The sequence below is a fragment of the Crocodylus porosus genome, unplaced genomic scaffold (genome assembly GCF_001723895.1).
Source record: "Crocodylus porosus isolate Cpor-Errol unplaced genomic scaffold, CroPor_comp1, whole genome shotgun sequence".
Classification (NCBI taxonomy): Eukaryota; Metazoa; Chordata; order Crocodylia; family Crocodylidae; genus Crocodylus; species Crocodylus porosus.
In genome coordinates this window covers 68,330,958-68,357,630 of record NW_017728931.1, presented here as the reverse complement: position 1 = coordinate 68,357,630, position 26,673 = coordinate 68,330,958, and the positions used below count along the sequence as shown (strand labels likewise).

General features: G+C 39.9%; 1 protein-coding gene across 2 annotated transcripts in view; it reads left to right on the top strand.

Moving 5' to 3' along the window:
• Window positions 1–26,673, top strand: part of LRRIQ1 (leucine rich repeats and IQ motif containing 1) — a 172,382-nt gene that overhangs the window by 138,524 nt on the left and 7,185 nt on the right. The window contains exon 25 of one of the 2 annotated variants that reach the window (XM_019543129.1): window positions 9,149–9,269. In XM_019543129.1, the coding sequence (XP_019398674.1) occupies window positions 9,149–9,269 (121 nt within the window). Of the gene's footprint in view, window positions 1–9,148; window positions 9,270–26,673 lie in introns of those variants that run through there. The other variant, XM_019543130.1, reaches the window with a different exon arrangement.

The window sequence follows — 26,673 nt, the reverse complement described above, 5'->3', positions numbered from 1 at the left end:
AGGGGGAGGAAGGGTGGCAGACCCGGAAGTGGACCAGAAGTACTTCCAGTCCACTTCTGGGTTCACCGCCGAGCACGCGAGGGTCCATCCACACTCCATGGGACACTCCATCCGCCCCTCCACCATAGCATTCACGAGCTGCGCCTGGTACCTTGAGGTATGTAGAAAAAACATTTAAAGCAGAAACATGTCTATGGCCGAATTGCTGATTCTCTGAATCAGCATTGAATCTTCAGATTCAGCTGAATCGAATCAGGGTCAGTGATCTGAATCAACTAATCACATCACTCTCCCTGATTTGGGCCAAATCTGAATCCAGTATGGCCTGTTTTGCACACCCTTACTGCCTATAAGTATATAAGGGGGGTGCATCAGGATCTGGGAGAATACTTGTTCACTGGGGCTTACCAAGAGATAACTAGGTCTAACAGCCACAGACTTCTAGAAGGCCGATTCAGACTCAATATAAAGAAAAATTTCTTCACAGTTCGAGTGTCCAAGGTCTGGAACAGACTCCCCCCAGAGGTGGTGCAAGCACCTATCCTGGACCCATTCAAAAAGCATTTGGATGTTTATCTTACTGGGATCATTTGATCCCATCAGGCTTCCTGCCTCTGGCAGGGGAACTAGACTCAATGATCTCATGAGGTCCCTTCCAGCCCCTTATGTCTATGAAAACCTTATAAGGTTGTTGGTTGTCACTGTGTTGGTCTAAGGACATAGGCAGACAAGGTTCTTTGGGTAGATGTGATATCTTTTATTAGACCAACTAAACAGTTGGAAAATTTGTTCTTTGCAAGCTTTCAGGCACAAACACCTTTCTTCCAACATAACTGACCTTATAGTGAGAAAGTCCATCCTACTATCGAACCCAAATTTCCCTTGTTTAAATTTAAGCCTTTACTCCTAGATCTGTCCCTTACAGCTACAGAGTAATTTATCTCTGCTGTCTTTATTTCAAAACTCATATTAGATGGATCCTCCAGTCTTCTTCTCTCCAGACTAAAATAATCCCAGTTTTTTCCAACTTCTTCTTGTAAGTCCTGTTTCCTAGATCTGTCATATTTTTGAGAGAAAAAGGCTGAGTATCAAGAAGCATCTAGATGTTCTGCTATCAATATTGTGAGTGATGTAATGGTGCCTCTGATTTGTAGTTTTACTTCAGTCAAATATGATTTGACAATTTAGAGCCACTCTAGGAAATATTTTTGATGATATAATTGTAAGTGGTGGGAGCAAAGTACTGAAAATGTGACACAAACCACTCATATGTGACCGTCGGGCTAGAGAAGGGGGAGGGTGAACCCCCTTCGGAATAGCGGCTCACGGTGGAAGGGTGACGCTATTCCCCTGGGACGCCGTTGGTCCGGAGCAGATGTAGGGTCATCAGGTTCCCGCCCTGGTTCTCGCCCGCCACGACTTGTTTTAAGGTTCAGTGGGACGGCTCCTGGTTCTCCGTAGCCCGGGGTCCCCGATGGTCACGTTGCGGGGCTCCGCCACCCCCTAACACCCCGGCCTCACGCCCCCTTGGGTCCTCTTGTACTCAAGGCGCCTGCCCTCACCCGGACTTTCCCAGTGATGCTCCTCACTGGATTCCTCGTCCGAGGCAAGAAACCTAGCCGGCTAGCACCAAGCTTTTGACCTGGGTCCTCCCGGGGGATACTCCCCACCGGGTTCCTGGCCGCTGGAGTCCGGCACCGGTCCAGGCGCTCACGGTGCCTCGTCGGTGCCCTCCCGGGCCCCCGCGCCGACCCCAGACCTGTAAGCTCTGTGAGCAGGCGGGGCACAGTCCCAGTACTCCCCGTCACTGGAGTCCTCGTCCTCCGGGCCAATCTGCCACTCCCCGCTTGGGGTCCTGGGTCTGGCTGCTGCCACTGTCCTTCCCTCCGCCGGGGCGGGCGGCCACTCCCCGCCGGGGTCCGCGCTCCCGCCTGGTGCGGAGCCGCCTGCCGGCTCCCCTCCTGGAGCCTCTGTCTCCGCAGCAGCGAGTCCCCTCTCCAGACTCCTGCCCCGTCTGTTCCTACCGGCCATTTTTATTGCCGGCTCCCGGCCGCCGGCACGGGCACTGGCTTCCTGTGCAAACAAGCGGTGGATGTCCCGCTCGGGCTCCGCCGCCTCCATGGGCAAGCTTCGCCCCGTCTCCCCGGGACAATATATATATATGTTAGCTTTACACGGAAGTTTTAGCATAGTACTTACACTGTTTTCTTTTGAAAATATTCATTGTAGTATTTAATATTTATTGCCAGTGTTTCTCCTTTATGTACATGTTTATCCATATTTGTTTGAGATGAAACAAAAAACAAGGGATTCCAAAATTACCTTTAACAATTATACTCCAAAACATATCCGCTTTTGATTTAATCAACTAGAACCAAAACATATGCACAAAAAATTGTGTGTGTGTGTGTGTGTGTGTGTGTGTGTGTGTAACAGAGCACCCTGTGCACTCTTACTATCAGGGGTCTGAGCAGCAGCCAGGCAGCCCACAGCTGCTTGTTGTGCTAATCAAGCAAAGTTGCCTGATTGGGGAACAGGGACCAACTGCAGTATATAAGGACTGGGTCCCTGAACTGCAGGGCAGCAGTGTGCTGCTACCAGCCAAGGAGGTAACATCCACCTGAGCTGCTGTCTGAAACATCTGGGAGGTAAGGGCTGGAGCTATGGTGAAGGAAGAGATCCCGTGGCCCTGGGCATGACCTGAAACTGCACCCTGCCAGGGAAGGGTGGCCTTGTGGAGCTACCTGTGACAGGGTAGCTCCCCAGAAATGCCAGGCCAGTTATATCCCCAGTAAAAGGCAGGTAGGGGCACCTGAAAAACCCAGCCCCATATTCCTTGTGGGTTCAATCTGGACAGGGGGAGCCCAGGCTCACTGTAAGCACTGAGGCAGGGCCCAGGTCAGTGGAGGGACTTGTGGCAACATCCAGTCTTGAAGGAGAGCCAGGGCACATTAGGGAGCCGGGAATTAGGCTCCAGGGGAGAGGGGCCCTGAGCCTTGGGGAGCAATTAGGGAAGCTCCTGTGCAAAAGGATATGGGTAACTTAGTGCAGTGGGATGGGGCTTGGAACCCTAGTCCTGTAGTGAGGGTCTTGGAGCCTGAGGTGAGCAGTCTGGGGCCCAGAGAGAGGTTGGAGCCAAGAGACACTTGGAGCCCAAGGACAGGGCTAGGTCATGGCCTGGGGACAGGACTCGGAGCCTGAGGATGGGGCTTGAAGGTGGGAGAGGCTAGGGCTGGGAGCCTGGCTTATTTAGGGCAGGGGATAAGGCTGGGTGTGAGGCCAGGATAGAGAACCCAGTGTGAGGACACTGGGATCCCAACCTCTGGTGGGGAGTAAGAGTCCCATATGAGACTTCCGAGGTCAGATCCCAGTACTAGCTAGCTGGAAGAAACATCTGTGAGGCATGGGACATGTCAAAGGGAGGTCAGATCGTGTATAGAGTCCCTTGTCATCAGGGCAGCCTCCTGCTTGATTAACATCTGATAATCTGGAACATCAAGGCATGGTAGGCGGGTCGTTTGCCCGGAACAAATGGGTGAGCCTAGATTGAGATCTCCCCTGGGATGCCCGCTTGTTACAGTGTGTATAAAGAATGTTGATATGTGTTGATAGATGTTGTTATAGTAATGAAAAGACCACAAGGATTCTTACAGCACTTAAAATTATAATGCAGATAATATTGAAAATATATAATCATTAATCATTTATAATAATGCTGACAGAAATTTGAAATGATTACATTGTCGCAGAGCGTATCACTCAAAACTAAGGTAATTTAAGGTAAGTTTAATTTCATCCCCTCCCCCCACTTTCAGTCTCAAAATTTGAATGAGACAGTTTTTTAAACAACTTTTCTGTATTTTGGTTCTTTTTGCCATTTGTGAGTGCAATGATAATCTCACATACCTGAAAAATGCATAAAATGAGATTCTCTGAATGTGAATTGTCATATCATTGACATAAATGAACTCTCTTGAATTACTCCTGAAATGTAACTCATGATCTACAAAGATAAAAGCCTACTGTCATATGCATGGCAAGTACAATTGATGCATACATGAGTTTTGCAAAACCAGGATGATATCTCAGACCCTTCTGTTCGTGTTTGCTTGTTTGCATACATATTTATTTAACTTGTATGCTGCCATTCCCAAGAAGTGCCAAGGGCAGTTTACAATAGGAGAACAAATAACTTATAAAACAGGAACATGAACAACAGGACAAAACAACTTAAAAGGCAACTAGAGGATCAATATAATACAGAAACCCCCTACACAAGATCCCAGCTCAGCTTTGTTTGCTAAATGCCTGCCCAAATAGGAAGGTCTTACAGCTCTTCTGAAAGATATCCAGGCTTGGGCTCTGGCAGGCATCAAGGGGAAGGGAATTCCAGAGCTGAGGAGCAACTGCTGAAAACAGGTTCCCACATACTTTTCCCAGGCAGACTTGGTGTATTGATGCTATTTGCAGGACGTTACTCCTAGCTAATCTTAGGGATCAGAATGGGGCATAAGGGAAAGGTAATCTCTTAGATACATAGGACCCAGACCATTTCAAATCCTAGACCAGCACCTTGAATTTTGCCCAGAAAATTTGTGGTAGCCAGTCAGACTTTGGTTTACTGGAGTTGCATGCCTCTGGTGACCCATTCCTGTCAGACGGTATGCCACTGTGTACTGCACCAGCTGCAGCTTGCAGACAGTCTTCAAGGGCAGCCCCACATAGGGCACATTTCAGTAGTCTAGCTGCAGCCCTGTGCTAAAAAAACCTGAGGCTGCAGTGCCTGGTCATATGAGAAATAATGGTAGAGCTATTGATGACACGTTGGGGGGGTATAGGGAAGCATGCCCCCTCTCCCCCCCCCTAGATTTCTGTACCAAAAGTGGGGCATGGGCATATGACTTTAGCCTGGCTGGAGCCAAGGCCCAGCAACAATGGGAGTGGTGGTGCCAGTGCAATTTCTGCACCAGCAGTGGGGCATGGGGCTCTAGGTGAACATGATCAACTAAAGTCATGAGCACAGTCTCTGTGCTATATCCAGACAAGGATCCAGGATTCCGATAGCATTCAGATGCACCTGGGCAACCACCCATTCAAATACTTTCCTCAGAATGGAGAGGTTGGAGACAAGGGGATAACTGGCTGGACAGTTAGCATCAAACAATGGTTTCTTAAGTAGGGGCCAGACAATTGCAGACTTAAGAATGTGCAGTTTCCCCCCTCCCCTTCCCCCCCCAGCATAGGAGGCATTGGCAACTCCTGCCATCTGTGGCCCAAGATTCTGCCACTGGCTTAAAAAAGCCCCAAGAACTTGACCCAAAGAACTAGAGCAACATAAAGAAGCTATAAAAGCCCAGTGTTATCTGTGGCAGACATGGTTCTTTGGGTAAATCCAATATCTGTTATTAGACCAACTCAAATAGTTGGAAAACTTCTTTGCAAGCTTTTGGATACAGATACCCTTTGTCAGGCTGGCACATGAACATCAGAATAGTCAGAGGCTCTCCTTTAAGCACCTTCTCACAAGCTCTAGCTTAAGGTGTGAACATAAAGATGGAAATGGCATGTTAGGAGCAGACAACACTGCAGTCTCTCAAAGGAGAGCCTAGAAAAGCTGTTGTTATATAGCCTACAATTGCAGTATAAATTGTGCAAGGGAGACGCATTAGTCCTTCAGTAACCTAAACTGAAGATAATGCAAGGTAGCCATCTTAACCTACTTTGTATATTCTATGTTCTGTCCCTTAATGGCCCAGCACAAATTTTTACACTTAAATTCTGTCAATATTGTACACTGATGGTAGTCTAAAAAAAAACCAAGTAACCAAGCAAAGGCCAATTCATTCTGCTATCGTTCTTCTTATTTTCAATTGAGGTAATGTCAAAATGTTCAAGACAGTTTCCAAACATTGAGGAAGACACAACATCCCCAAAGGATACACAAAGCAGGGGCTCTCTGAGGTAGTGTAGGCAGGCAGGAATATAGAGAATTGGACTGACAATTCAGAGCCAGTAATTCTCTGTTGTCATTGACCTGTTGAGTAACCATAGGCAAATCATTTAATATCTTTCTTCCTTAGTTTTATCATTTGTAAAATAGTAGTAAAGATACTGACCTTTTTGTTTCCTTTATAGAGCTCTTTGAAATCTATTAATAAAAAGCCGTTTGACTCTATGACTTTAACTAGCTATGATTATTATTTTGGGGTAGAATCTTAAACAGGCATTATACCAAGCTGAAAGGTTTTATAAACCATTAACATTATATATAAATTGCAATTATACATATGTAATTTTCTATAAATATATCTACCTACGTGTATATACAAGTAGTATATACTAAGCAGTTTTGTCCACAAAATACTTTGCAAATCCCACAGCAAAAACAGCAGAGATTTTGTGGTGCGCCCACATAACTGGCAGTGCTATAAGATTGTCGCAGCTTATGCCACATAATTACACAGCTGCTCCACATAAACATATTAGACAGGAAAATGCAATGGAAGGTCTCATAAAATAGAAAATGGAATAAAATGTATCTCTAATGCTGCAAACAGTGTGTGTATATGTAATGAAATAATTATGTGGTTTGTACACATTATTGACTGTTAAATACAATTTAAAAATATTTATATTAGTTTTTCTAGATTTTGATTGTTAAAATTTGAATATATTACATATGTTTTTATAATCCAAGTCAGTTCAAAGCTGTAAAATTAGAACCAAAAATAAGTTAACGTTTAGCAGCATTCAAAATGCCAAGGGAAGGAGAAATGTAGGCAAACTCGAAGAGAACAAATATGTAAATTCAAAAAAGAAAAGTAGCACATGCAAATTCTCTGTAATCCCCTACATAGTCAGAAAAAAATATGTTGTACTGTGTTTTACACTAGTAAATAATAATATAGTGCCTCATAGTATGCCCTGATTTATATTTAACTCTTGATTCTGTGTAAGAGAATTAAAATTACTTTTCATTTTCAGGATTTCGTTTTAAGATGAACTTTTAAAAACCTAATTACAGAGTATACTATAGCTATGAGCTATGAAATCCTTCAACAGTGACATTTCTGCCCATTCCATGAATGTACAAAGCTTTTTTTCTGATAAAATATTATCCTTAAACTTCATAATAAAAATTAAATCTAAGGATGATGAACTGTATCACTTTACTAGTTAAGACTACTCGAAGTCTTTGAGAGCGAGTGAAGAGTAGGCCACTAATTCAGCAAAGTACTTAAGCATAAGTCTTAAGCTAAGCACATGAAGAGTCCATGGACATCCACAATATTACCTACATGTATAGAACTTAATTTCCAGTTAATTTTAAAAGACTTTTTTATAGCAGGAGTGTCAAACATACGGCCAACAAGCTGGATGTTGCCTGCAGAGCTCTTTAATCCAACTCCTGGTGCTGCCCTATGGACCAACACACTGTGCTGGACCAGCCCTGCACTGCATGTGGCACTCACTGGGCCTGGGTTCCCGGCTGCGCTGCCTGCAACATTTGCTGAGGCTGAGTCCCATGTGTGCTGGATCAGGCATGAGGGCATGGGCCCATGGACCTGATCTGGCCCTATGGACCTGACGAGTTTGGTACCCCTACTTGACAGGAATAAGACTAAAACTGAAATACAAAGAGTTAAATATTTTGTCACTTGTTCAGTTGAAATGCTTTATAATTTTGTTCTTAAAAATTCTGGTAAAATGTTAAAATGTGTTGGATTTCTGCTTCAGTTTTGAACCTGAGCTATTGGATTCCAAGAGAGTATTTCCAGTGATTCTGAAAATTTTGAATTTGGCCTTTCCTGAAGTTTGGATCAAATTTGGCACAGTAGTTAATGAGTTTTTTAATGTTTATATTATTTTAACAGAGTATACTTTGCTGTGATTTATTTTAGCTGATATAGCAACAAATATCATGAATAGTTATTCATCCCTATTATACTATAGTCAGAGGTCTAAGTGTAAGTACATCTGCTAATTATGGGTATAGTCTTAAAAAATTGCCCTGGCTTACTCATTTAATATTACTGGAACTTTTTGCTTTGCCATTTTTGAGCCAAAATTAACCTTATGAAAGTTCCATTTTTGCCATTGGGAAACAGTCCAGTATGTGTGAAATGAAAATATGAATGATATATCAACCCTGTTTAATTTGAATCTATATAAGTATGTAAACCAAAGCCTAATTTTCAAAGATATTGATCTCCTGTAACTTCTGTCAGTTTTAACATACCCCTCTAAATAAGGCCAAAAATAACCATTTTTTTGCAGTGGAAAAATTAAACAACTTGCTAATCGTTGTAATACTATCAGCTAAGAGAAGATTGTGTATTAAAGTTACAAGAACAGCTACCAGCCAGTGGAAAATTATTTTGAACGTCAAGTTAGAGGCAGTCTTAATGAGTACCTGTGAGTTCGCAATCCCAAGAGTAATATCTGTGGAACAGAGTATCTTCCGGGTCATTGTTTCTACACCATGCTTCACAAATTCCTGCGATCTGAAGCCCCCTCCTAAAGCAAGAGTTACATTTTCAATTCTATTTTGCTTTACGTAGTTTTATCAGCATCCACCATCCCACCATCAGCATATACAATCGTTGCATTTTAGAAGATTATAATTAATATAAAACTCTTACCTAAAGTATAATTTAAATGCTTTCTGATGGGTATGGTTAAGTAGCAAACAGCTAAAAGATTAAATTACTTACTGGATGCTTGATTGATAGAACTGATACTTGCCCTGGATAAAACATAAATGTTGCAGAAAATAATCCAGTATGACATTTCTGGCATTCAGCTATGACTTAAATTATAGGCTGGTCAGTAAATGATCTTAAGCTGTTTAAGGTTTCATCAGCTGTCTGCAAGATTGATTTTCTTCAAAATTACTGTACTAAAATGTTTTCTTTTGTTGTTGTACTGACTCAGATCACAAACCACAATTTTAAGATCGGCTCTTATTTACAAAAATGCTTTGACATAGTGCATTTGTTCAGCCTAGGCAGCAATAAAGGATTGTGGTATCATTTTGAAGAAGGTTGTTTGACAGAGCCTGTTTGTTTATTTGGGGTAATGTGAGCTGCATTCAGAAAATGTCATATTTTGTTTCATGATTGTGTACATTCTCTCCCACTGCTCCCAGGCAAGCCCTGTAAGTAGAGAAGACACAGATTTAGACCTTGTTTCCATGACCAGTGGAAGTGCTTTGACTCAGAACAGAGAAAAAAATAATCAGGCACACAGACACTCAGCAGGATCTTCAAGTAAGTTGTGGTTTCTTTCAATATTCACTTTAAAAATTACTTTAAAATGAGTTGGTGGAACTGAATGTCTAACTAAGTTCTCATATAAACAGGAGTAGCATACCAGCCTCCCAGATTTCTAGTAATGTGTGTACTCGTTTACTACTTACCTGCAACTTTCACTTGTGTTTTACATATTTATGTATAAAAGCTTAAATCGGTTGAAAAATTAACATGATTAGATTTTTTTTAATTCCCTGGTGAACTATACTAAATCTTTTGTTCGTTCATTTCCTAGAAATACATTATTTTTTTCTATCTCTTAATTATAAAAGCAGTTGTAAAAAAAAAAAGCATTTTTTTCTTTCTTCCCTAAAAGTTAACTAAATATTTAGGAAAATTCATTATATACAAAAAATAAGTTCTAGTATATGTTTCCAAATCAAATCACATACTGAACTGAAATCATTTCCTAAGTTAGATGTTGTAAGTAATGACTACTACATTCTAGTTACACAGTGGCAAGTGGTCCTTTTAAATTTTAGAAAAAATTTAATACTATTTTAATGTCACAGAAATACACTGAATAATTGATACCTGAGAGAAATCATCTAATAATTATTTGAAAAGCTTAAAAGTATGAATTTTATTAAGCTTAAACTTTTTCTTCTTGTAGTCAATCTAATTAACAAAAACTGAGAAAAAATTCTGTCAGATTGCATTCTATATGTTATTTATATTTTTATTCAATCATTGGAAAATGTGATTTTTTTTTTCCAGAAATGAATGAAACCCAGAAATACTAAATGACTTAAGAGGAAGTACAAGAAGTATTAAATGACCTAGACAGATTTGTGCAGGTCACTAGTATTATATATGTGGTGGAACTTTATTTCTGATTGTTCATATCAAAATAAAATAGCCTATTTCAACAACAACAATCATAGCTGATTAATGGCTTTGGTTATTTTGATCAAATCTTTACCCATTGCCATGATTATTGATTAATTAATTTAAATGAAAATTGAATCTATAGGTGAAAAATCAAGAAAATCCTAAAGGAAAAGCAGATATAAAAGCATATGTAATTTTCTTTATCTAGATTTTGCTTAAATATTTGTTTCAGCTTTTAAAATAAAGTGAACTGAAGCTACTGCTAGAACACAGCTAGTGTTAAAAGCCACTGTTGGCAAAAAAAAAATAGCAGTGACTCTAATCCTGTACTTATGTCAATGGTAAGAAGTCCAAATAACATGATATGGAATAGGATTGAACCCATTATGTTCATTGGTTGTCCATAAAATTATGTTCATGCATTTGTGTATTTTATCTGCAATTCTATGCAACATTTCATTATTATACATATCCTAAAGAATACAGATGTATGAATCTCAAATGATACCTCATAGAAGTATATTAATATACTTTAAATATATAAGTATATTGTGTATTAATATTATAACAAACCTATTTTTCCACCCATAAAAGCTTAAATGTTCCCTTGCTTCAACCCCAGATATGTTAGCCTTTTCATGGCATAAAAGTTCATAGTAAACAGTCTGTGTTTTGTTCATTATAACCACAAAGTGCCTTGGGATCCTGTGGAATGAAAACATGAAGATGATATTGTTGCAGTCAGTAAAGCTAGTTAATATAGAGGGGTTTATAACTGACCAAATAAACATATTAGTTTAGAAAAAATGAGATGCGACTGATGTTAAGAGAAAGTTTAGTAGGCAATCGCCAGCACGGGTGCCAGAGTTTGGCACTTCAAGGCATTTTGCTTGGCCTATGCCTTGGGGCGGACAGCAGGGGAGGGGCCAAGACTGCACTGCCACAACAAGGATCGGGCCCTTTGTGGTTCCCCCACCATCTGCCCCTAGCACACCAACATCCTACAAGTCAAGGTTGTGGGTGTTTTTGGTACTCTGCCTAAAAACATTGCTGACCCCTGGTCTGGTCTGTATAATACAGTGGAGTTGTTCTTTGTGAGCCATGTGTGTTTTCATGAAGGTGGCCTTGTAATTATGCCAAGGGCACTATCCCTTCTCTAACTTAAAGCTTCTTGAGAATGTCTAAACCATGTGCTTTCAGCAATGCAGACTTGTATACATTATCTACTTTAGACATCAGAGTCAAAACTTCATTGTTACAGGCACTAGACAAATAGATATGGAAAGATGTTCCCACTCACAGTCAAGAATTCTCATTCATAGAAGCAGGTGGCATTTTAAAATAGTGCTTATATAGATTATTAGATAACTACTTGGTAACCAAATAGTAAGTGCCCATACTATTGAAATCTTGGCCAAAATGATGAGCAAAAAACACTACAATTAAGCAAATAGTACTATGAAGTGCAACCATTTTAAGAAAAACAAAAAAGAGGACAGATGGCATTACAATCCAGCTAGTTTAACTCAATATCTGAAAACCAGTCAGCTTGTAAGTACTAGAGGAAAATTAAAACAGTAGGCAGAATGGGTTAATAAAAAACATCATGCTAAACTAACTTAATTTCATTCCTTGATACAATAATGAGTTTAAGGGATAAAGGAAATGAAGTGGACATAGTATATCTCAACTTCAGTAAAGCATTTGATATGGTTCCACATGATATATTTAAAAAGAAAATTCTGTGATGTGGGTTCAATTGGACTACAAAAAGAAATCAATAAACTACAACCTATAGGACAGAAATATAAAAATCACCATTTTGGATCAAGCTACTTGTCAGTCCTCCTTTCCTTGTTCAGTGTCTCCTTTCCAACAGTAGCCAGCACTGGTAGCTTCAGGGAAAATTTCAACTTCACCCCTGTTAGTTAGTGTCTGACTTATGAGATAAAGTATGAGAGTCCATAAAATATATTTATTTGGTTTTAAACTTTTTACATTATGTATGGATGTTTTCTTTTTTCACATAAATAATGTGTGTTTAAAACCCAGTAAATCTTGACTTCAGTAATATCTTGTAGCAATGAGTTCCAAAAGCAAGTAAAGTGTTTTATGAAAACAGTTATTTTCTGATGTATAAAAACTTTCCACCTTTCAATTTTGTTTGATGCACTTTTGTTCCTGAATTAAGGGTAGGGAGAATAAAATACCCAATGTAGCTTATTATACTATACCTTATTTTGTATATCTTTAGCAGTAATTATTCATGCTCCATTGTTAAACAGAGGTTCAGGCAAAGTTTAGGTATAAGTTCAATACTACTTAATATTTTAATTATCTTAATGTATATTGGAGAAATTTAACTGTTATGAAATGTGCATGTAATTTATTTTGGGCAACATCAATAGCATACTAACACATATTATTAGATATAAGTAGATGTTAATAGATGCATGGATTATATAAAACTAGAAACGGGACCAGTTTGAGAGAGAGATTTAAAATATAGTTGGGTTTTTATCATTTGGAAGGACAAGTAAATTAAAGCTTTTGAAGGACTTGTTTATTATAAAGACAAAACTACATAAAAGCCTATGAGTTAGCTAGTTAACGACAAAACAGGAACCTCTATGCTCCAGCCTACTTATCACATTTTCTCCTCCAGTTATTACAAAACTTGTTGATAGTTGTCTTCCTTTTTTGCCTGTCTGATAAATCAATGTATGATTGTATTCTTTCATTGCATTCCTGGCATCTGCTACATCATAATCACTTAGAAAATCTTCAATCTTGTTATTGATTACAAAGTTCTATCTTGTCCTTTTCTTCATCTCTGCTTGCTTTTACTCTTATTCCTCATACAATCCCCATTTACCCTCACAGTTTCATCTGAAGAGTTTAAATCTATGGGTCTCTGTAAATGAGCATGAAAGCTGCACTGACACACTGTAATAACAGCATGTTGCAACAGAATCAATTAATTGAGTTGTCTGGAGTGTGGTAATTACCATTTTCCAGGAGCTGCCCATGCCTTGTGCATCAGTGTCCCTGCACTTTGGTCCCCTTGTGGACCACGCTGTAGTTCAAGTGCCCCTGCTGCCACTTATAAGCATTGGGACACCAATACACGAGACACTGCAGCACTTTAATAGAGTGGCTCTCGGAGTCGCTTTAATTAAAGCACTGCCCCCGCCCCCCCACCTGCAGAGTGCATGTAAAGGTGTCCTCCTGTATTAAGAAAAGTTACTCTCTAAACCCCCTCCTTAATATAGTTCTTTGCACTTTCCTGTTCTTTTCTTCCTCAGGGTTAATATCTTCCACATTTTAGAATCCCTGTACTTCAGTCTTGTGTTCTAATCTTTGCTATAATTCTGCATATTTGGAAATTCTTCAGGTCAGGAAACATGTCTTATTTCTGAGCTATAGCTCAAACTTCTTGCCCATATTGCAGATTCCTTTCTCAGATTCCCCTGGTCTCCAGTGAGAAGCTGCATATAAATAAAAACTCCTCACTACACACGAATCCACTGTTCACAGATTTGAATATTCCTGGTGCACCACACCAACTCCGTGGTTCAGGGGGAACACCGCTGTGGCTCCCTCTGGCACTGCACTGAACTCCTGCCTCTGCAGTTAAGCCAGGCACTGCACAGGTCTGGGGAGGGCAGAGCTGGGCAGGCACAGACTGAGCGCCAAGGACAGGGCGCCTCGTCATCATCTTCCCTGGAGGCAGCCGCAGTCAGTCCCCAGGCGCTGCAGGGGAGCCCCGCGCTTCCAGCCTCTCGCGAGGGTGGGAAACAGGGGGCGGCTGTGGGGCCTGATGGGGACCCCCATCAGTATTCGTGGATTTCGCCATTTGTGGGGAACTCCAGAACGGATCCCCCACAAATGGTGAGGGTCTCTTGGATATTTTTAAAGAGATATAAACTGTCCTTTGTTAATTCATTTTAACTGTTTAATAGATAGAGTTGAAGATAATACAATTAAATCTATATTCCCACATCAGTAATGGAAATTGGGAAAAGGATGTGCTGCATGTTCAGTCCTCCTCTAGTGAAAAACTGAACATAGTCTAAACTCTGAAATCATCACTAATGAATGCCTTCATAAGTAGGAGTAAGGTTTCATTTTCTCTAGGTTACAGTGAGCTAAAATAACAACATACAGGTTAGACCTGAATTACATTGAACAGAGGGCAGTGAAATATACTGTAGCTGAACTGACAGGTATATGAACCTTACATGTTAACATGCTTGGGAAGTGTTCTGTGATTCTAATATGTTTTGAGATGATATGAGAAGTGATGGTTGGAGATGGTTTTGAGAAGTGTTCTGTGAGTCTAGTATGTTTCACCCCCCAACCCCAATATATCCAGCTGAACTGGGCTACTGTATAGGCTAGAAGAGGCGTCAGCAACGTTTTTGGGCAGAGTGCCAAAAAACACCCTAACCTTGACTTGTAAGATGTTGGTGTGCTGGGGCAGATGGCAGGGGAATTGTGAGAGGCCTCATCCTTGTTGTGGCAATGCATCACCAGCCTCTTTGCCATCTGTCCCAAGGCACATACACCTGCCACCAGCAATGGGCTAGGCCAGGGCTCCACAGACCTCAGGGCAGTGGCTTGCAGCCTTCTCACCACCTGCTGCGAGCATCCTGGGCAATGTGACAGGTGGCAGGGGCCTGTCCAAAGCCCAGAGCCAGCTGTGGCAGGCAGCATGGAGGCTGCAAGCTGCTGCACTGAGGTCTGTGGAGCCCCAGCTTGTCTTATTGCTGGCAGTGAGTGCACGTGTGTCTCCAGGCAGATATCAGGGAAGCTGCAAGGGGCCTGATCCTTGTTGTGGCAGCACAGCCCTGGCCCCTTCCCTACCATCTGTCCTGAGGCATGCATGCCAAGCAACATGTCTTCTAATGCCATGCTCTGGCATGCATGCCAGGGGTTGCCAACCGCTGGTCTAGAACTCAATGGTTATGGGACCAGAAGGAAAATAAGGAAATCAAACTGTAACCCTGAGGGTAGTGGTTAGCACATGCTGTTGGAAGACAAGGATTCCTGGGTTCTCATCCTTGTTTTCTTAGACTGTTTATACATCTTAGATTAGATAGTCATTGGAGGTGCGCCTTCCCCCCGCCAATTGGGAGCCCTCACAAGTAAGCCACAAAGCCAGTGTTTTCTATTAACTAATATTTCCTTTAGGTGTTTCAGTGCTTAGAACGTGTTTTTGTTGATCAACCTGTGGAAGCACCAAATTATCTGTATATACTGTATAAAGACTAAGATCTCTAACTCCATTTCTTTGAATCACCATGTTGGAAGCAGATTCCTAATTTTTAGACACTGTTGAAACTCCCAAGTTGTCTCTCTGGATCTTACCACCTAAGGTTCTGAGTTTAACTGAAGTCGTAACTGAAGTAACTCATCATAGGCATCACCCTGACCCTTATGAAACTCCACTTACTTTAACGTTCTGTGCATAGATTCAAGAAATGTCCCATATGCAGCTACTTATTAGATCAAGACCTTTGATTTGACCTCTAGAAGATGATGACAAGTAATAATGAGAGTGAATAAGAAACTGGGCCTCTAGGGTGAAATCTCAGCTCCACTGAAGTTAAGGGTGAAACTCCCATTGACTTCAATACAGCAATGAAATTACTGTGATGTATAAATGTTAATAAGTGAAGGTGAAAGAAACCTTTAACAAGGGAGTATTTTATTGGGTTTTTCCTTCTATCCTTAGAAGTATTGTTAAAAACATCTTCAATGTTTTTAGGGCAAAATGACAACAAATCTTTCCACAACTATTAGCATAAAGCATCTTAAATATACCATCCTAGTATTTTTTTCCTAAAATGGCTATATACATTTTATTGATTGATACTTAGTCTTTTAAAAATTTAGATACACAGTTTTATAGTCTTGGTTCATAGGGGAAGTTGCACTGACTTCAGTGGACAAGTGTGTTTGAGATAAGGCTCATAAAATAATATTTTCTAGAAGCAGCATGCGTTAAGACTTGATCCTATAAATACTTTAAATTCATAATTTTGCCTGTGTGTGTGTTCCCATTAATTTCAACAAGACCACTGAAAAGCATATTTCTAACTGTTAGTAGAATCAGGCTTTAATGTATTCGTGAATTTTCCTATAAACTTACCATTTTCACAGCTGTTTGAATACATATGGTGTTTTTTTAACACTACATAATTAATCTTCCTGAATATACCATGAATAATGGTAACGGGAGGAGGTGGGGGGGAAGTAATGGGGGGAGTAATGAGCCTGTATATAGGATTTCTCCAACAAAGAACTTACTTTTATTTGGTGGCTGCATATTTTGTTGGGGAAAAGCCCTATTATTATTGATTTTTTTTTTTTTTTTTTTTTTTTTTTAATAAAAGTTAAGGTAAAACATGTTGCTGTTAAATGTAACAGAAGTAAGATCTGAGTTTTTAGGATCAATAGTAAGAATATATTTTTTATGTGTTTCTACCATTCTGAAGAATAGTTCAGTGAAGTACAACTGGCATATAAGATCTCTATACAATAGTTGCCCTCCCTCTGTTTCCTTAAAACACCCTAACAGATGCTGGGGTTTTTAAGGTCAGGACTTCAAGTTTAATGCCCAGATGATGATGAAAACCAATAATGAATCTAAATAAAAAGCTTGATATTTGAGGTGAAATCTGGCTCTGCTGAAGTCAGTGGTGAAACTGAATTAATATTTATTAATAAATCTTTTCTCAGAATTATTTCTCATTCTTATTAAGTCAGTGGCTACAGCAGTCCTTCAATACAAGAATGATTTTTTTCAGGAAATAGGGAAGTCATTGAGTCCATAGGTGACTGAGGTGGTTGATCCTAGATCTACATGTTCGACTGCAGACCTGGCAAATAGACCTGGGAAGAAGTAGATCCTGGTGATGTCAAGTCACAGGTCTTTCCCTTTGTCTCTCTCATCTGTCCACCTCCATCGTGAAGCACGTTTGCTCAAAATGATTGCTGCTTTATAATACATTGCAATACCATTCAGTGCTTGAATCTGCCAGATACTGATGTTAATAACACATTTCTTCAGATTTATCTTCAAGGTATCATTGAATCTCTTCTTTTGCCCACCTCGAGAGTGGTGCCCTTTGCTTAGTTAGTATTTTGGGAGGTGGCTGTATGCCATCCTTATAACTTGGAGCTGATGCTGTACAAACATGACTTCAATATTGGCAGTGTTTGCTTTAGCCAGAATGCTGGCTAAAGCTGGCATGACTTCTCTCCTTCCAGTTGATATGGAGGATTGTTTGAAGGAACTGCTGACAGTAATGTTCCAAAGCTTTCAGGTGTTTCCAGTATGTCATCCAAATTTAAACCCATACAACAGGGTGGGGATAACAGCCTGGTAGACAAGAAGTTTCCTGTGGATCCTGATATCATGACCATTAAAAACGGTTTAAGAGACATCCAAAGGCAGCACGGGCAGATTTTATCCAGTGTTGAATATCATTGTCCCTGTTTACTTTTTGAGAAAGGTGGTTAGCCAGGTAAAGGAAATGCTCAATATTCTCCAAGGATTGCCCTTAATACTATAATACATGCAGGAGCAGCTGGTTGGTTTGGGGTGGGTTGGTAAAGGATCTTGGTTTTTGTGAGGTTAACAGTGAGTTCAAGCATTCTGTGTGCTTCTCAGAAACAGCTAAGAATTACCTGGAGCTCTTCAGTTCACTGTACACACGACATAAATGTCAATATATCGAAGATCAGTAATGGAAACCGGTTGATGTTAAAGAGATTTCCATCCTTGCAATACTGGATGCTGACACTAGATGGAAGCCTGTCAGCAATGAGATGTGGAATAGCTGTAATATAGATGGAAAGGGTGTTGGTGCAGTCACAACCCTGCTTAACTCTAGTTCTAACTTTGAACATTTCCAAACCATTGCTTAGTATGATTGCTGTCACGTTGTTGTAGAGAGAAGTCTGATGTAACAAGTTTTGGCAGGTGTCCAGATCTCATCAAGATCTGCTATAGGGCCTCTTGGTTGATTGAATCAAAGGCCTTAGTCAGATCAATGAAGGCCATGTAAAGATTGCAGTGTTGCTTATGGCACTTCTGAGCTGTCTAGCAGCAATGATCATATCTATTGTACCTCTGTGTAGTCTGGAACTACACTGGGACTCAGGTAGAATCTCATCAGTGAGGATAGTGAGTCTATTAAAGAGAATGTGGGTGAGGATCTTCCCAGTTATGGACAGGAGATCAATACCACAATCACTGCTGTAATCCAGTCTGTCTCCTTTTATAAATACAGTAACAGTTCTGGCATCTCTCAAGTCACTGGGAATCTGTCCATGTTTCTGGATTTTCATAATAATGATGTACAGTTGGTGAGAGAGCTTTTTTCTATCTTTCTTATAAATTCCAGCTGATATTAATTCAGGACTACATGCTTTATTGTTCTTCATCTGCTAACTGACTTTCAAGGCCTCTTAAATGGTCAGTCTGAAAAATAGTCTTTAGTTGGTTGTTGTGGGATGGATTTCATGGTGTTGTCTCCATCATTAGAATCTCGTTCAGGAACTCTTGAAAATTCTCCTTCACCATGACCTGTCTTTAAGGAGTGTTTTTCTACCCTTGGACCTCAGAGGGACATATTTTTATGTGCTTTTGTTGTGGTGAAGAAACTGTTTATATTGTGGCTATCAACAAATATTTCCATCTCCTTTGCTTTGTCTTCCCATCACTTGTTCTTTCACTCTTGATTTTTTTCTTCTCCGGGTCTCAGCTTTAATTTAGTGATATGCACTTGAAAATTATTATCAAATCCATGCTCACTCTTCTCCAGACTATATAATACCAGTGCCTACAGCCTTTCCTTGTAAATCTTTTCCCTAGATCTCTAAATTTTTGCTGGAATCTCCAGTTTGTCTACAGTAGATGTTTTTTTGAACTGCAGTACCCAATATTGAACATAGTACCTCAAGTGAGGCCTCATCAATGCTAAATAGTGAAAGCATTGTTTCCCATGACTTGCAGGCTACACACTTGATAATATAATCCAGTATGCTTTTGGCTTGTTTTGCAACAGTAACACGCTGTTGATTCACATTTATTTTATGGATATTTTGGATAATTCCCAAGTCCTTTTCTGTAATATTGTAGCTTAGCCAAGGGTTCCCAGATTTGTGTTTGTGCTGTTCTAATTGCAGATTGTTCTGTTCTAATTGCAAGACTTTTCATTTGTCCTCATCTTGAAGCTGAGAAGGGTCTATCATTCATGTCTCCCATTTCCTTGGTAAATGTTCTAATCATAATTTGTGTCTGAATGTGAACCAAGCACAACTGTACCCAGTGTCCTACTGGGTACAGTGTTGAGCAAATCCCCTGTATTTGCTTCTTCTCATGTGTTCCAAACCAAGAAAAGCAGCAAAATCACTACAGGGAGACCACAATCTCAAGAACAACCATAGAGGAACATTCCTGGAATGGATTCCCCACCACATTTCAGCACTTGAAGCATGTGGACCCAAATGGGTAGACCAAATGGGTTCAGAGCATCCCTGCTGGGACATGATATGGAATACTTCATAGATATATCCTGAGATCCCTACTTAATTAAATGCCTAACCTCAGAAGGGACTCGGTGCTCTAACTCTTGAATGGACATACATTTGTAATGTATAGTTTTGTGTCAATTACATAGAAAGGGACAGGACTTCAGACATATTCTGAAATAAATCCTAATAGAGCCTAATCTCTACAGACAACTCCACTGTCAATTTTTATTTTTTCTTTATCAATCTTTAGACACAGCTAACTCTCTCCATTGACTGTATCTGGAATCTGAGGACTTAGTCATGCCTCTTTGACACATTCTCCTAGGGGCAAGTGTCTTAAATTTTAAGTGGTGTGAGACTTAAACAGCACTGTTTAAAAGCCTGAGGAGCAAATCGGAATTTTGTCCTATTGACTTCACTTGTAGTTCTAAGCATTCAGAATTTCTGCATATGAAACCCAAAAGTCTCAAGTCAGATATTCAGAAAATGAGGAACATACAGTTAACACCTATGAAAAGATTAGCTTAAGTGACTTGCATAATTTCTCACACACTGGGCATGTCTACACATGCGCCCAACTGCACCGTTGTTACTGCACAGTCATTTAGTACTTGCAGTAAGTACTAAATGACTTCACAGTAACTGACTTTACTGCACAGTCCGAGTGGTGCACGGGTCGTTTCTGACCCTGCTGCACAGTAGCAATGAGTTTGTTGCTACTGTGCAATACTGTCAGCATCACAGTTTGTGCCCACTGACGCTATGTCACCATGGTGACAATCTGTGTCACCGTAGCTCATCACTATGGTAACATAGTGTCTGACTTGTGTAGATGCACTCGCTGTCTGTGGTGGTGACAGGACAACATTCATTTATCTCAGGCTGAAGAATGCCATTTCTCTTCCAGCAATCCCTTGTCTTATTCAGTGTACACCTCAGCTTCTACAGCATATGAAGTGCTAGACAAGACACTTCCATTCATCATCTGAGCAGAAAAGATGCAAGTATGGGGGGAAAAATGTGCTCATGTAATTAGGACTTTAACATAGTGTATACACATAAGAGAGACAGATTCAGGTTGCGCCAAAAGCTTTAATTCTAGAACCTCTCAAAATTGCCTCATGGGACATAATATTGATACCCATATAGACTGCTTGGGAGAGCAGAGATTCTGCCCAAATCTCTGATACCAAGTTAACTGTATAAATAATAGAAGTAGTTAGTAAGCAGTAATGAGTTGTTACCACAGGTGTGAAACAGCACGTTACCTGTGTTTTCATAGGTATTTACTAACAGCAGAAGAATTAGATACAGAAATCTTGGGTTCCATTTCAGGCTCTGTAGTTGTCCTGTTGAGGACTTGTCACTACAAAAGCTGATCTCTTCTTTCCCCTCCCCTCAAAACTATCTCCCTGTCTCATGTTCCTTATTCCAGGCCCGTTCTCCTCACAGCCATCTCCCCATCTCTCCCTTCCCAGTCTTACTTTTCTTGCTAAGCCATTTAGCCTCCCTCTGCAAACACTCTGTCCCAGTTTCTACAACCATTCACAGTCTACCATTATCCAGTCCCATTGTTGTTCCCCTAACTCCTCATCCCACCTGTTCCTCTTTCCTACTAGCTTCCATTACCCCTATAATATATTCCTCTTTTTTTCTCCCCCTCTGTCTTCAGTACCCTCTCCTGCCTATACTCCCCATCTCCACAGTCTCCCATCACAAACTTTTGTCCACTTGTACAATCCTTCCCAGTCAAATCCTTATTCCAGTTTCTTTACCCAGGCATTCCCAGGTTTTCCTCAACATAGTAGCTTCTGATAGATCTTCTTTCTTTTACCTCCTTTCCCATCAGTTGTCACTTTCTTAGCCCAGTTTCTGTAGCTCCTCTACCTGTCTCATGTTCCACCACCACTAAGTCCCAGTCTCCTCTTTATGATTTTACTCCCTGAGTGCCAGACCCAATCTCTCTTTAGAGCCAGTTTCAATTTCCTCTGCCTCCAACTCAGCTGTTACTCTGTGTTCTGTCTCTCCCAACTCCTAATCGGGGAAATCTTAACCAAAGATGCAAAGAAGGCCTGCTACTCAACAACTACTTTGCCTCAGTCTTTACAAGCAGTTAGGCTGCAGCCACACAGCCTAATAGGGATTACCTGGATAAGTAAGGAGGAGGAGGAAGAGATAACAAAAGAAATGGTAAGAGTCCTTTTCTTGGGTCTGAGTGAATTCAAGTCAGCAGGGCTGAATGAGCTTCATCCTAGGGTCCTGTAGGAACTGGCAGAGGCAATCTTGGAGCCATTGACAATGATCTTCATAAAATCATGGGCCAGGTACCAGAGGACTGGAAAAGAGTCAATGTAGTGCCTCTCTTTAAAAAAAGGCAAGAAGGAGGACCTGGGTAACTACAGACTGGTTAGCCTCACATACTACTCATATACCATCAATACTTGGAAAGTTACTGGAGCATATCCTAAGGAAAGCCATTTGCAAGCATCTGTAAGAAGGAAGGCTGATTGCAAGCAGCCAGAATGGATTTATGAAAAACAAATAGTGTCAAATCGAATCTCCTTTCTTTGACAAAGTAATTACGTGGGTGGATGAAGGGAATGCTGTGGAAATGATGAAGGGAATAGTATATCTGGACTCCAGCAAGGCTTTTGATAAGATCCCACCCAAACTTCTTATAAACAAATGGGAGAAATGTGGGCTAGATAAAACTATTATAAGGTGGATAGAGAACTGGCTCAATACCTGTAAGTAATGGGTAATTATTAATGGGTCCATGTCAGAGTGACAGGAGGTTTCAAGTGGAGTCTCCCAGAGATCTTGTCCTGGGCCTGGTGCTGTTCAGTGTTTATTAACAATTTGGATGATAGCAGAGGAAGCTTCTTGAGCAAGTTTGCTGACGGCATGAAACAGAAGGATTGTGAATACATTGGAGGATGTGAGCACAATTCAGAAGGATTTCAGCAGATTGGAAGGTTAGGCTTTGCATTCCTAATCCCCAGTCTAGTTCTTGTCCCCTTGATTCATCCATCTTCCTCCTAGGTTTTGTTTTAAACTATTTTCTATTCAGAGCCCCTGCTTTCTGTAAATCCATTCATAACATCTGACAAAGTAGGCTGTCACATACAAAAGCTTATACCTCTCTGAACCGCTTAGTCTCTAAGGTGCCACGCTGCCCTTCCTTCTATTTGATACTAGGACCTAAAAGAGTGTTTTTGAGAGGCTAGGACGGCAAACACCCACCCTCATTTGTGGTGCAAAGACCTAGCATGGCCTAAAGCAGTAATGGCTGGGGAAGTCCAGCTCAGCAACCCATACTGGAGCATGTCCACTGTGGATGGATTTAAAGGAATTTAGTGACAAAGGTCTAGCCAAATTTCTACTAAACATGTCAAACCACAGTTTTTCAAAAACATGGCTAATTTATGTAGATTTTTACAAACACAGACAATGCCGCTGCATATTTCAAGTCTCTGCTCTGCTCCAAAGCATGGGGGTACCAGTTTCTCGAGAAAAGATGACTAGAACATTTTAACAATTCTCACTATCAGAAATGCTTGCACTGTGTTTGTTGCCTGATATATTTCGAAATCTGCTGCTAAAGTCAATTAGGCAGATACTTGAAATGTAAAACTTTAGCCAAAAAACAAAAGTTTGACAAAGTTCTAAGCAAATAAAAAAGGTCTTCTAGTAGAAAATGTTGATCAATTTTAATATTAGGTTGGTATGAATCTTTCCTGTAATTAGAAAATATACATGTATTTTACTGTCACTTTTGAGAGAAACAGAAACAAAAATCCCCTGGATTATTGGCTCTTTCCAATTATTTTATCATGTGGAGTTACCATAATATCAACAAAATCTGAAACAAAGTCTTACATTTTGTACTGGTCTATTTTCAGTATTAAACACAGTTGGGGCTATTTACGGCTACTTCAGTATAAGTATGAAATAATAATACAAGAAAAAATGAAAAATGATTTATAGAAAATTAAAGCTTCAGAAATTCAAAGTGTTGCTTAATCCAGTTTTAAAATGTGATGAGATAATAAATGAACACCTCATGTATTTATTAAAATATGAAATAGGGTATATATTAGGGTAGAACTCTTGATTTGAGTTTTATATATATATATATATTTATATGTATATATTTGGGAGATATATATCCAGGATATATATTAGGATTGGACTCTTGATTTTTTTGAAGGCAATGGCAAGACTTCCATTGATTTCACAGAGGCTAGGATTTAACCTCTGTTTTATTTTGATTTTGATTTTTTTTATTGAGATGAATATTGATAAAGTTTAGAATGGCGAATCTAACTTCAGTATGTACATAAGAAACAACATAAAAAGTAATTGTTGTTAAACCGTAACATCTACCTCACCCTCAAACCTACTGAACCTAACTCCTTTCCAGAGCTTAAATTGATAAAAATGCTTTGCTGCTAAGAATTTGTTCTGGTCACTTTCATTAAAATGTTGATTTTTTTCCCCCTCCATGCTTTCTTATGCTGTATTTTCTGTTAAGTAATTCAATATGGCAAGGACTTTGAAATAAATTATATATCCAAACACACAATGTTAGGTGTATCGTTGAAAACCCTGTGACGCCTTAGATGCATCGTAAAATTTCTATCATAACCTGTTTAAGAATTGTTTTTGCCTAGGTACCAAAAATTTCATTCAAAGCATTTTACATATTGCATTACTTATCAAAACAGGAGATAGGTAAACCTTGACATTTGTTAAAGAACCCAGGATTTAACCAAAGAAGACCAGAACAAATCATTAGCAGAAAACAGATTAAACAACAGAGAAGGGACTGCTTGAAAATTTGAGCGTGCTAACTCAAACTCAAGACATGCTTTCAGTACAGATTTAAACTAAATGGCTGTTTGGTATACACAAGTACCTGAAAATATGTCTTGGAGTATTCCTGGAGCTTTACCATAGCCAAAAACAAATGGTATACAAAGATTTAAATGAAAAAGTAGCAAATAATTTTCCATAACAGCCACAAAATATAAGCAACTGAGTTCAGAATAACATGAGTTAAATTGTTTTCTTTATTTAATAATTGTTTGCAGTTTTATTCCCATATGGCTGAATATTAGAGTAAGTATACTCTGTGTTAAATTGTGTTTAATATACTTGTCAGATTCTATTTAAGTATTATACTAATCATAATAATTAACAGTAATATGTGTGCCTGTGGTTGTAAAAGATGCCAGTACCATTCTGTTGTTTTATGTTACAATTTATTTTGTCACTGTGTATATTCATTTTAAATGTTCATACGTGGGCTTGAGCCAAAGACTACTGAACTCAATGGGAGTCTGTCTGTCAGCTATAATGGATTTTGGATAAGGCCCATTACCTTGATTTTTTTTTTCTTGCATATCCTAATCCACTGTCTACAAATTTACAAGCAACACTTTTCAAGTTAGAGTAAGGATATCAAACATATGGTCCATTGGACAGATCCAGCCTGTGGAGCCGCATAATCTGGCTTCTAGTTTTGCCCCATTGTGCTACAGCAGACCTGCCTTGTGTACAGTTGCCAGGATTGGCACTTGCCTGCAGCACTTGCTTGAGCTGAGTCACAGGCTGTGCCACCCATGGTGCCTTGTTGGTCTCCTGGACCAGCTGGGGGGGGTAGGCTGTCATCCATGGGCCATATCTGACCCGTGGACCAGCTCTGCACCACTCTTCCGGCACACAGAACTGGATAACTTTGACACCCCTGATTTAAAGAAAAGATGACACTGCAAAATCCAAGGTTGCTATAACAACTGTCATATAATTGCCATATAACTCAAGCTCCTAGAGAGTTTTAGCAATCCTGGCAGTACAGGTTTTAACTAATGCTGGAAGAATTGTGGATTATTACATATAGGTAGGATAAGATTTTAAAAAAGCTTACATAGGCAAGAATGGAAGGATCCCAAAAAGATGTACAAGGACATTTAGAAATGCCTGATCATTTGAACCTGTGGTATTTACTTGAAATTTATGTTTGGTACAGCACTTTTAGGGAGAAGCTGCTGTCCAGATCCCTGTAGTTTTAACCTATAACTCTCCTTCTGTTCTTAAGATTCTTTTTCTCTCTGCCTCTTGAAAATATTATACCAAAGTAGCCTCCTATGGCCAGAAAGAAATAAGCAGCTACAAACACATTTTACCAATGAGGGGGAAAGAGGGAAGATCAGAAGAGAAATATAAATAAATAGGAGGAACATATTTGTTTTTTCCTTTCCATTCATTTCAATGAAAAATTGCAGCACCAGATTTCTTGGAATAAGTGGCTTACCAATACTGACTGGGAATGTCTGCATGTGTGCATTTACTGTGCAGTAACCAAGATTACTGTACAGTATGGGTGCACATCTACATGTGCACACCCATACTGCACAGTAAATGTGGTGACTTACCTGATTAATTACTGCAGTCTGTGTAGACTGACTTGGCACTGACTTTAGTCCCAAGTCAGTCCACACACAGTGTTACTGTGCTTTAACACCTGCACATGTAGATGCCAGCTTATTTTCACTTACTGTGCATTGATTTATTGTGCAGTAAATTTAAGATGGTGTAAATGCATGTGTAGGCACACCCACAGAGTGGTAAAAAACATTCCCAGGTCTTGTCCCTCAAGATGGTTTGTCTAGCACCCAACAAATTCTAATAGTTCCTCTTCTTCTATTCTTCCCTGGCTCAGACCTATTATGTTGAACATGATTCTTTCTTTACTGGTACACTTCACAGAAGAAAAAATGTGCTCAGATTCTGTTTCAGTGGTGTAAAATTAAGACAACTTGAGTTTTGGCTACACAGAAACTGACAACCAAAAAAGTTTTTTCCTTTTTGCTATAAGGTGATGCTCATGGTGCTCATTGTAGTTCCACATGGATAAGCCACTTTGCACTGAAATGAAAAAAGGTGTGGATTGAAATTAATACAGTTATTTTGAGATCAGTTT